The sequence below is a fragment of the Trichechus manatus genome, unplaced genomic scaffold (assembly GCF_000243295.1).
Source record: "Trichechus manatus latirostris isolate Lorelei unplaced genomic scaffold, TriManLat1.0 scaffold00123, whole genome shotgun sequence".
Lineage (NCBI taxonomy): Eukaryota > Metazoa > Chordata > Mammalia > Sirenia > Trichechidae > Trichechus > Trichechus manatus.
Window position 1 is genome coordinate 6324659 of NW_004444059.1, and position 12670 is coordinate 6337328.

Sequence of the window (12670 nt, forward strand, 5' to 3'; positions counted from 1 at the left end):
TTTCAGTGGCTGAGTTTTCCGGAGAAGGTCACCAGGCCTTCCTTTTGAGGTGCCTCTGGGTAGGCTTGACTGCCAACCTTTTGGTTAGCAGCCGGAGCATGTTAACCATTTGCATCACCCAGAGATTCCTACAGACTTGAAACTGAGGCAAATTTGTTTGTACTTAGCAGAGCAGAGGAAAAGCTGTTAGGCCTTAGGGTAGACAGACATCAGTTCCATCAATTTGATAGCGAAACCAGTGGGTCAGCTAACCTCCCCTCCCCATCCCTGGACAGAGTAAGGCTTTGTGTCTGGGCTAGACAGACACTTTCAGAAAAGCAGCAATGGTAGAAAAGCTCTGTACTCAATAATTTTATCATCAGTTCCTGGTCTGGTGCATTTAAAAAACATTAGCAATGAAAAGGAAATACATGCACATGGTAAAAAGTTCAAACAAAACAAAAGGTAAGCAGTGAAGTGTCTCCTTTCCGCTCTTAATCCCCAGCCCCCCAGTTCCATTCCCCAGAATTAATCAGTATTATCCATTTCTAGTGTATATTTCACGAGATGTTGGAAGCATATTTACATAACTGTATCTCTCTCAAAAGTGGTTAGCAAACTGTATGCACTGTGACTTACTGTTTTCACTTTATATATAGACATACCACATTAGTGCCTATCGGTCTACCTCATTCTTTCATTGACAGCATAATACCCCACTGTTTGGATACACCATAATTTAGATAACCAATCCCTTGGTGTGACTTGAATCTCCTTATCCTTACCTTATCCACACTTGTGCATATGCGCATAAATTTTGAGCAGTGAATTACAAGGACAAAGGTTATGCATTTAAACTGTGATGGATGTTGCCAGTTTTCCTGGAAAAGAAATTCTGCTGCTTTACACTTAACTAACAATGTACGAGACTGTTTGCTCCATCACAACTTCACGTAATGTGTTAGGCAAACTTCTTGATTTTGAAGAGCCTTTCAGAACCTATGCTGCAAACAATAGGTATCCTTTTAGAAAAGACTGTTGCAACATATTGCTTAAAAAGAATGGACAACAAATTAGTAAATAGGTAACCTGTAATCTGGAGGAAATGCAGGTATAAGCTGAAGGCATTGCCCTCAGTAGTTTTCAAGTCACCCTCAGAAAGATGCTTTTACTTCTGGCAACAATTACCCTGGTCATCTCTTCATTTTTTAACATAAGGGTTGTATAGATTCCTAAAGGTGTAAGGAAATGCAAAAACGTTTATTCACAGTGATAATATTAACCTTCACACTTTCAGTTCCTGGCTTGTAAGCAATAACAAGACTAGACCTACAAAGGAGGAAGCAACTGCCTTGTAGTTCCGTTAAGAAGTAGGCAAGAAAAAGCAGTTGCCAAAAGGTTTTAATAGATCTAGTTAATGAGAGTTCACAGTATCTGGTCAGTCACTAAACTCTAAACTTTGGTCCCAAGATAAATATCAAATGTTAGAACACTGCCTGTAATCTCTACATGGGTGAAGATGGTTGCATTTTCCTCAGTTCAGACCATATACAGCCTCCAGCTCTGCCAGGCAATGGAGAACATTCTGCTTAAGGTCCATGGAGGGAACCTAGCAGAATGATGCAAACATGAGCTCCTTTCAGCTCTGATTAAAAAAAAAAAAAGATTCATTTGTGTATCATCATTAGCTATTCCCTACATGCTACTTTCTGGTTCCTGAGTTAAAAATACCAGAAGTGAAAGGAGATACCACTTGCTGTTTAACCCTCCATCCTCTCACTTTAGATGAGAATCGTGGGCCTTAAAAGGTGGTACAATTGGAATGGGTACCCAAGACTGCTAGATCTCTGTATCCTTGGGTGACGGGACCCAGAGCTTTAAACCATGTGGGAAGTATTGACTGGGGACATGTTTCAGGAATGCCCAGAGGACTTCAAAACAGGCATTATGAACATCATGCAGGCATACTTTGGGTTCTTGAGCTGCTTTTTTCTAGTGAACACTTGATCACGGCTGTGGAAAGGAGACCAAGTATTGCCAGACCTTCAGGTTTTTCAAAAGAAGCCAGGAATATAAACTGTTGTGAATTTTCTCACCTTTTAAATGCTAGCAACTAATTCAAACATTTCTGAAACACGTGGACAAAATCAGCCTGTCATCAACAAGTTTCCAGCCCCTATTATAAATTCTGGGAAGCTGATTCACCTATCCCTTAGAGCTGTCTAGGGGAGGCACAACTAATTACTGTTTGTATAAATATATGTGACCCCTTATGGATGCACAAAGAATAAAAATCAGGATAAAAGAAAAATTCCACCAAGAGCCTCATTATCAATTCAATGCTAGTAACACAATTATGATAAAATCCTTTTTCATTAGTCAAATGAGAAAATCGCTAATTGCCTAGTTAGATTCTCTAGCCATTCATTAGAACTATCTAAAACAGAAGGCATGCCTCTTGTATGTATAGTCACATGGGTTTTCTGCAAACTTGCAAACACATTTTCTGCAAACTTGCAAACACATTAGGAAGGCTTCCAGGTAAACTGGGCCAAGGAGAAATGAGCAGAAGCAACTGAATTTTGCAGCCCTTATCTCACATTTTGCCAGGGTCACAGAATCATAAATTTTACCAGGGAAATCAAGTTTAAGGGTGGCTTTCAAAATGGTTTGGGAAGGAAGTGTGGAGGAAAAGTAAGACATTGGGAATATACAGACTTGGTCACAAGATTAAAGCCAATTCTCTTTGAACACAGCTAGCTACCTAGTATTCCCATTTTAGGGATCAAGTTTAGCCTCAAATTTTCTTTTTGCAAAAGAAATTCTACATCTCTACTGCTATACAAATATGCACAAGATGCTATTATGCCAACTTCAGAAGTAACTAGCAACTCTCCACAATCATCTGATTTCAGATAATGTAAATAATGTCATTAAGAATATGAAACCAGTTCTCTTAAATGAGAATGGCTTTTGTGTTTTTGGATAACTAAACCAAGCAACTGACATTGGAAAAGACAATTACTAACCTAAAATAAATCCACTACAAAGATCTTGCAGTGTAATACAAAGCACAAGGGACTCCAGGACTCCAGAGATCTGGGTTAGGAGACCCACCTCTCATTAACTCAAGCAAGTTAAGTGCTCTGACCCAGTTTCCACTTGTGTAAAATGAGAGGGTTAGACCATCTCAAAGGTTTCCTTCCAGCTGCAGTATTCTGTGGAAACTGAACCGAGCTAATATATTAGGGTGGTCAACAGAAAAGTCTTCACACTCAGCAAATGTTGCCTTTTCTCTTTCACTTACCAACAAATTTGTCTGGCAAGGATCTCTGAAAAGATGACACCCAAGGACCATGGCTGATGGGAGCCGGGAACTTTAAAGGTTGGAGCTCTTTTATGCTTGGGATTCTGAGTGGGCAAGAGGTTGAAACTAAATAATGAGAAAGAAGTTGGGGGATAATTATCTCCTCAGTGCATATCCCTCATTGACTTTATCTTCATTAAGTATACAGTTTGGGGACTGCATAGAGTATCTGGAAGGCAAGCTATTTTCCCCAAATTACCATGAGGAAAGGTTTTTTTTTTTTTCTAACATCTCAGAAGGCTGCTACTGGCAGCAATCTTAGTTTTGAATCTCTGAACATGTTGTAAACAAAACTGAAAAGGTGTTAACTATGTTTAATTAATCTTGGTTCCTAAAACAGGAGAGATGAACTACCAGCTTCACTGCACTTAAATGGCTCTTCTCAAGCTCCACCATGGATCTGGGCACAGCAGCCCAAGAGTCTGAGGCCAATTGCCCTCTTACAACCATTCCTTACGAACCTCCAAGATGTTTTCTAAAATAGCTCCAAGTCAGAAGTCCTAGGAACCAATCTGGAAGTTACTAGCGACTGAGGATAAAGTGAAAAACAGGAAAAATCTTCTGAACTAGGATTTGAATTTTCTCAAAGGTTTTCTGTAGAGTCATTCACTTTATACATTACATTTACACTACAGATAAACCGAACATACATTATACAACAATGGAAAACTAATTTGCCAAAGATCAAACAAGTGTGTATTGGAGTCAGGACTTGAACCTTGTTCTGAATGACCAGCAAACTTCACTTCTTCTAGGAACAGAGCTTAGAGTTGGAAGATTTGGGTAAAACTCAGGCTCTGCCACATACTAGCTATATGACCTTGGACAAGTCATAACTTCTCTCGCCCTGGGCTGTAAAATGAGAATAAAATCCTTACCAGTCGGGGATTACATGTGAGAGTGTTTTGTGAACCAAAAAACACCAGAATGGTGCTTCTAACCTCATTCAGATAGTGAAATAATTGAAAGACGTGTTGCTTCTTAAAATCCTATATCTGGTGTATTGAAACTGAAAAAACTATATTCTAAGCTGTATTCGATATGGTATACCAGATTCTACTAATTCATAGAGAAGTAGAATACAAAGTTTTTAAAAATTGGGAAAAAACTTTACAACCTTATACATTTTTAATGATAATGGTCTAGCATCAGAACACCATTAATCTGTGGGAGCAGAGCTCACAAAACAATGTGCTATAGAATCAGATGGTCTCTACCGTCATACAAATGTACACAAGGCTTTAACAGTATCTGTCATCAAATGAATTTTAAACACAGCTTGAAACTCCAACTCAGTGGACTGGCAAAACCTTTTGTATCGTCAGTGCCCATTAACCCAAGGGCAATTATTACAGTGGAAAACACACAACTGATGCAGCCTGCTGAGGGCCAATTTCAGTGAAACTAATCCTCAAATGCCACTGGTATTAGTTTGAGCAAAAGGTAAACTACTGTAACAAGAAACCAAGCAATAATGTGGCTTAAGAAACAAAGACATTTATTCCTCTCTCACATAACAGCTCAGTACTCCATGTGGTCACTTAGGGATCCAGGCTCCTTCTATCCTGTGGGTCCACTATCTCCCAGGACCTTGTTGTCTGCACAGTCAAGGCTGGGTTGCTGCTACTTGTGGGAAGAGCTAAGAGAGAGCATGGAGGAGACACATCCACTGTCCTAAGGGCCCAGACCAGGAAGCAGCAGGTACTTCCACTGATATTCTATAGGAGAGAACTTGGTCACATCTAACTACAAGGGGGACATAGGAAATGTAGTCCTAGTTAGGTATTCATGTGACTCAATTTCAACTCTATTACCACGGGAAAATGGGAGAATAGATTCTTCTAAGTACCTTAGTTACTAGTTCTTTTTTTCTTTTTCACTGAATTAGGTAATATGAGTGCTCTCAAGAGTACTGGCAGGAAGATGATAAACACACTATGGATAACCCACAAACCTTGGTCTGGCAAGTGGAGTGTGGCCATTACTCATAGAGCTCCAGGCCCCAGCCTGAGCAGTGTCACAGCTGTAAAGCCACCTGGGTGGCTGCCTGCCTGCAACATTCTATGCTGTCTACCATGAACACTTCAGGGATGACCGAGTCACCATCTCCAAAGTTGTAGCCAAAGAACTGTCAGAGCTTTCCTTGGCACTTAGGATCCCCTGAAGGAAACTCTAAAGTAAAGCTGAAATCAGTATTCATTTTGGCAGTGTAGCAGAGTCCTTCCTTAATGGGATCTAGCCTCCCCTTCCTTCAAGAGGTTCTGGGTCTGTGAACTGGCTCAGGGCTAGGAAGTGGCTGAGGAACTACAAGAAATCAACATTTTTGGCAAGAATAATACATAGGTAATCTTTTCACACTGCATTCTTAAGTAAGAGAGAAAGGGTAAAACTTCAACCATTTAAAATCCTGCACGTTCTGCTCTCAACCTACCTTTTCCTACCTTCATCTCCTATCATCTTCCCCCACCAGCTTCAGTCATGCCAGCCTGTACCTTTCCCTCCTCACACTGTTCCCTCCTCCTGGACTTCAACACTTCCCCTTCTCTGTCTGAATAAATCCTGTTCCTCCAAGACTCAGGTCAAATGTCACTTCCCTTGTGAAGCCACCTTAAGTTAACAAATATGAGTACCTACAATGTTCCAAACTGTGCTAGGAAATGAGGACACAAAGACAATATAGTTCCTGTCCTCAAGGAGTTACTACAAAGATGTAAACTTCCAATTCTACAATTCTCTGAAATTCAAATTCACAATCACACAATTATTGAGCACCACTGTATGTCAGGCACCTCTTATCTTGTTTAACTGCCTTCTCAGAGATCAAGACTCCTTAAGTCACCAAAGTTAATAGTGTTTCTCAATTCTCAGTCTTCCTCCTGTCCTGCTGCTGATCAGGTGAACTGAATACTAAGGAAAGAGTAAAGAGTAATAAATGCTACATTTTAGCAAAACACTTTAAGCCTATTGAAATAAGAGAAAAGACAATCTAATTATTTATTTATTTATTTTGCACTTTAAAATTCACAAAAAGCTTCACAATATCTGCTTTCCCCCATTGATCATCAAGGCTTTATGTTGAGATAATGAAAATTTTATCACATCAATTGGGGATACTCTGAAAAACAACAGATAATTTACAAACAAATTCCTTTAATCAAGAACATTTTGCAAAATACGTACTCTGGTACACATCTGAACTCATCTATCCTAAATTAGACTGTAAAAAACTTAAAAAAAAAAAAATAACACATTTAACACTGACAAGCCTACCAAAATAATGCTGATGGCAAGTTATAAACAGCTTTACATACTGAATGTAACTTGGGGGAAGGGGAAAAGAAGAAATTATCTGTTGACCCTACATTTAAATGCATCTGTTGTTAATACAACTTCTCTAATGAATTTCAGCAAAGTGAACAACCCCTTTGCCTCTATGGTAGTTTCTCAAGTTTTATTTTCAAACTCATGACATCTTGACTAAGTGAACTGAATCCTGGAACTAGAATATTTCAGGAGAAAAATATTGAGCGGGGGGAGGAAAAAAAAAAGTTTAGTACTTTCTTAGTCTTTCTAAAGTCGGTAACAAAGTCACTGCTTGTATTAGGGAAGAATATCAAGAGATATTTTATGCTTTATAAAAATTAGATAAATACGACATCTAAATGGCAAAAATAAAAATTAAAGGTGATCTAATTTAGGAAAATTTAAAAAATAATTGTTGCCCTCAATTTTTAAATTTGTGGAATGGCATAATACATATTTTGAGGCATCCATCATAGGATCTGTTAAAATTACTTATACTGCTATTTCTACTTTTAATATAAATTTTTTCTCCTCTGGGGTGGCTCTTTAGATACTATCAACAGAGGTCACTAAAAATAATGCCAGAATTCAAGTGCAAAGAGAGTGGAAATGGAAAGAGAATGGGAGGATAATGAAATTGGGTAGTAATAACAAACATGATTTTTAAGGCTTCCTCACTAACTAATGGCACAAAATTATATATTTTGGCTAAGTGCCACTGGGCTGCTGGAAGTGATCAGGAAATGAGCAGAATATCCTCATCATCCCAGTTAGATTCTAACTAACCCGTGATTTGGACAGCTCACTCATGAAGTATTGTTTACATAGACTGCTGATCAAGGGGTAAACTATGCTGGGTTTACTGCCCACTCTGCTTTGTTCCTTTCAAGAACACTTTCAAAGGGCTAAGAACCTCTAAAAAATGCAACAGAAAAAGGAACTCACTGGACTACTAACAGATTAACAAATGAATAATCTGTCAATAGTTTTACTCTTAGATAGACATCAATTACCTTATTTCTTAAGATGAGGAGTACAGACCTATGGAAAAAATAAAACTCCATTCTCCCATATTCTCTAAATTTTTCTTTCTCGATTAGAAGTCTTTTGAGAAATCCAAACTTTAAAATATCCCTCCCTCTTTCATCTCAAACTGACCCTTTTCTGTTAGTCTTGAATATGCTATTGTGTAAGACTCACACATCAGTGAGAGTAGTCGAGATTACTTTAATAGAAGACACTGAGTAAATTTAGTTGGTTAAAAAAAAAAAAAGATTTTATCCTGAAGTGTCTTTTAGAGATTTAAGTGTCCTAATTTTATCACTGAATGAAAATTATTTTAAAAGCAAATATTCTCTAAAATAACACACTTCAGTTTATTTGGACAATATACATTAACATATTAAAAGTTACCATGCCTAAGATAAGTAAGCAACAACAACTCAGAATTCTAACATTTTCACTACGAAATGCAAAAAGACTACTGATGTTCAAGTGGAATGATCTCCAACTTGTAAATTACACTCCTGTGACCAAACAAATGATCGCATACTGTGGAAGACTACAGAACATGAGTAAGTACAGACAGCTGTTCTCCAGGACTGCTTTTCCAAAGCTTGAAGAATTAATTGACACATCATTTTAGAGGAAAAAAAGGGGAGGAGGGAGGAAGGAGTACAGATTAGGAGGCTCTACATGTAGATAATAAAAAATCTAAAATAAACTATTATAGATGTTTATCTGATACTGGAAATGTGGTCAACTATCATAAAGTATTTTTCTCCATCGCAAAAATTCCATATATTAAGGATTTACACAATCCAGGGGTTGGGGGGGGAGCGGGGGGTATGGGGCGGGGCGGGAGGATCTAGAAACATTCTTTTGCCTGAGCAAGAAATCTTCTAAAAAGGCTCTCCAAAATCTTGACTAGAGGTGTCATACTCTGCAATGAAATGCTTGAGTTCTTCAACACACCGCTCACCTATTTCGTGTAAATTCTGCCTCAAGGCAAACTGTATAGACTTTTCTAATGAAGGATCTTTTTCAATCAGCATTTTCACAACCATCCCGAATGTTTCACAGTCTTGTCGGTAAACCTAGAAATGTGAAATATATTCTGGTTAGCTAAGAGTGAAAATAATTAGCCAAACACTTAGTTGACTCTGTTGACTTATGGTACTGAAGTCTAAAAGGGAGACGCAATAATACAGGCGAACCTCTCTTGTTCCTCAGAGTCACTACTGCCAGAGGCCATTTAAATCTGTATCTTTTGAGATTTGCTGACAACTTGAATGAGGAGAAAAACATTCATACACCACATGACTGAGTTTAGAAGGTTTGGCATGGCATTTGTATCAGTATCAGGCAACTACTAAAAGGACATCAGACTGGAGGTGAGAAGAGCTAAGAACAAAGAACAAAGGCTTGGGAAGGCACATAAATAAATGGCTCTGCTCATTTATTTGTCTGGAAGAAAAACATTTCTGAGCCCCGAACTTCAGATTCTCTGTTTGAATCATGACCAGATAGATGACATATTCAAAATTCCTTTTAGTATACAGCAAACAACTATAAGAATGTGAAAGTATTTATTTGGGGGAAAAAAAGTTTCAAGTTCATAAATATTTAACCATAGTTAAAGCCACAAAGGAGCCCTGATGGCGTGGTGGTTAAAGTGCTCAGCTGCTAACCAAAAGGTTGGTGGTTTGAACCCACCAGCCACTCCACAGGAGAAAGATGTGGCAGTGTGTTTCCATAAAGATTACAGCCTTGGAAACCCTACGGGACAGTTCTACTCTGTCCTATAGGGTTGCTATGAGTTGGAATCACCTCGATGGCAATAGATTTGGTCAAGGTGGGGTTAAGATCAAAACAATGTTTATACACACACATAAATACACACATGTATCTATATATGCATGTGAATATATATATATATATTTTTTTTTTTTAAACTTCAATATGTATATTAAATTTTTTCATGGTAATTTGATATTTCCTCTCCAAAAATTGCTAAGTGTCTGCCACACTAAATGTCATTCTCTTAATTTGTAGTCCCAAATACATTTAAGATTTCAGTGCCTTTTTTCATACTTTGTAATTCATGTATTTAAAGAAAAATTAGTTAAGTCCCCATGCAAATTACGAGAAATTTATCTGACTTAAAATACCTGTTAATTTTCATTTTTCTGATTTCATAATAAAAATAACATTGTTTATTTTCTAAAAAATGATTTAGTTCATTTTGATAAAAAGCATTTTCAAGCGTTTGGAGCCACTGTTTGGCTTTATGATAATTTCTGTTTCTGAAACGGCTGCTGCTAGTTGTGGTGGTGGTTGTGGCTGTGTTGTTTTAAATATCTGCAATATTTGTTTTTGATCCCTTAAAAACTGTTTAAAGAAGAATATTTATTTAATTTTAACTCTTAGTCCTGGCCTTAGTAAATAGTACTAAATTCTTTTCCTTGTTCTTTAAAACCACTGACATGCCCCCAAAGAAGTTTAAAGGATAACTCCTTCAAATGACACAGAAATTAAATACATAAAACCCCTAGCTGCCTTCTCCATCCCAGCACTAACACACACACGCATGCGCGTGCATACATTTTTCTAAATAGTGATGAAATTTACTCATAATAGCCATAAAGTTTAATTCAGCAATTTAAATCAACCATTTATCCCAGTTTATCCTAAGGTTTACATGACCCAAAATTGGTATTAACACTCTGATAAACCAACTTAGAAAACAGTATGGTATTCACATAATATTACATATGATGTCAATGCAACATAGCATATATTATGACTGGCCTAACAAACACATAGTACCTAAGTCAAGCCAAAGCAGTCCCCATGGGGGAAAGTCAGAACCATGATGTTTCACAGCCTTAGTGGAGGTAAATTCCTTACCAAACCAGTCAGCCCACATAATAACTTTCTAACACCAACCACAGGCCTCTGCAAACCACTTTGTGGGTGGCCTAAATTTTATAGGCTTCTTTATATCAGATGTACTAGATGAGGATAATGTCACACTGTGAATTAACCTGCAAATTCTTTAATGTAAATCTGCTCCTTTACCTAAATTGTAACTTTGTTCAGCATATTTAGAGAGTATAAATATGCTACAGATTTGCATATCAAAAATAAAACCATACTTAAATGCATTCATACATCTATTTAAACCATAAACAACAGTAACTCTGGAGGCAAGATAATAAAAATATTTAAAGTTTGTGTGTGTTTTTTTTTAACTGTAAGTCTTTTTGAATTAAATTCATTGAAATAGACAAATTTTATACATGAGTTAACAAGAACAACCAGAACTGCAGAAAGCAACACAATTCTTTATTACAGGGTAAATTTTTTAAAAAGACTTCTTAAAATGCACTGGCTGGGCATTAGACAGGAAATAATTAATTTTATGTTAAAGGAAGAACCTCACCCTCCAACATTTTATAAATAAAATTCACAGCTGTCAGAAACCTATTTCCGAAATCTGTTCCACGGTAAACTCAATCCCAAAACAGGAAGGGTGTAGTTATCTGCAGGGGAGTTTGTTTGCTTATGGTCCCTAGCTGGAAATGCATTAATAATCTTCAGATTTGATATCTACAGGCCACACAGGAAGGTTTTTTGTTGTTCTTTTTTTTCCCCTGCTTGGACTTCATCAAAATGGGAAACAGGTTCAAGTATGGGTGGAGCTCACATACACTGCCTAGACACAGTTAAATTTACCAGCAAAATGAAAACACTATCCAAATGTGGTTTCACATTGTCCTTTACTAGAGCAGCCTGTGTTAACAGTTAAATTCTCACAAAGTACTTCCAGGAATAAAGGAATATGTTAAAATAAGAAACTATAAAGGCTTTTAACTATTCATTATGCTGTCAGGTAACTAGAAGAATAGTATCTGGTAAAAACAAATCCTCAATGGCAAGTTTATTCTATATAAAATTACTTGTAATACCATAAAGCATCTCTAAAATATATTTTACTCCTCACCTCTTTTCCCACAAAAAGAGAATTCCAAAATTAAGACAATACAAGTCATTAAAAGAATTTTCATTTCAGACAAATCATGTTCAACATATGCATTACAGTTCTGTAAGAGTAGTTTGGTGGAATGGTGGAGATATAGAGCTAGCTATCTAATACAGGTGACTACTTAAATGTAAACATATATATGTATTTATCTTAATACTTTATTTGTAACTTAGATTAATATTAGGAGGTGCCTGGTTAACTGCAAGTCAGTCAGATGAACAGACGTACACACACACACACACACAACCTTAAAAGAGTTGGGGGATCAAATGAGAACATTATTTTCTCTATTACTGATGCCTCATCATTCCATAAGGAGCCCTGGTGGCACAAAGATTAAGCCCTTGGCTGCTAACTGAAAGGTCAGTGGTTCAAACCTACCAGCCTCTCTGTAGGAGAAAAGACTTGGCAAGCTACTCCCGTAAAGATTACAGCCTAGGAAACCCTACAGGGCAGTTCTACTCTGTCCTAATGGGTCACTATTGATTCGGAATCAACTTGATGGCACAGAACAACCTCATTGCGTATCATTTTCTTTATCTGAACTCATCTGACTCAAATGCTACATGTCCTGTTTCAGGAGGGCCATAACTTAGTGGGAGAGATGAACATAGACAAATTAAAACATAGCACAGAGTAGACATTTAGATGTGGAAGGCAGAACAGAGAAACAGTTCCAAGAGCAAGCTTGCTGAGATCCAATCCTGACTCTACTACCATGGTAGGCTGAATAATATCCCCCTCACCCCTAAGATATTCACATTCTAAGTCCTAGAACTTATGACTATTTTGCCTTGTATGATAAAAGGGATTTTACAGATGTGAGTAAATTAAGGGTTTTGATATGGGGAGATTATTCTGGATTATCCAGATGGCCCAATGTAATCATAAGAGTCCTTATAAAAGAGGAATGTAGGAGGGTCAGAAAAAGAGAGACATGATGATGGAAGCAGGGGTTGAATGGTATGCTTTGA

General features: G+C 37.4%; 1 protein-coding gene across 16 annotated transcripts in view; it reads right to left on the reverse strand.

The window, feature by feature from the left end:
* Positions 1 to 2871: 2871 nt before the first annotated feature.
* Positions 2872 to 12670, reverse strand: part of PPHLN1 (periphilin 1) — a 145342-nt gene continuing 135543 nt past the window's right edge. For 14 of the 16 annotated variants that reach the window (XM_023738858.1, XM_023738856.1, XM_004384572.3 and 11 more), the window contains one exon: positions 8551 to 8745. In XM_023738858.1, coding sequence (XP_023594626.1) covers positions 8551 to 8745 — 195 coding nt within the window. Of the gene's footprint in view, positions 6462 to 8532; positions 8746 to 12670 lie in introns of those variants that run through there. The other 2 variants (XM_023738863.1, XM_004384571.3) reach the window with 2 other exon arrangements.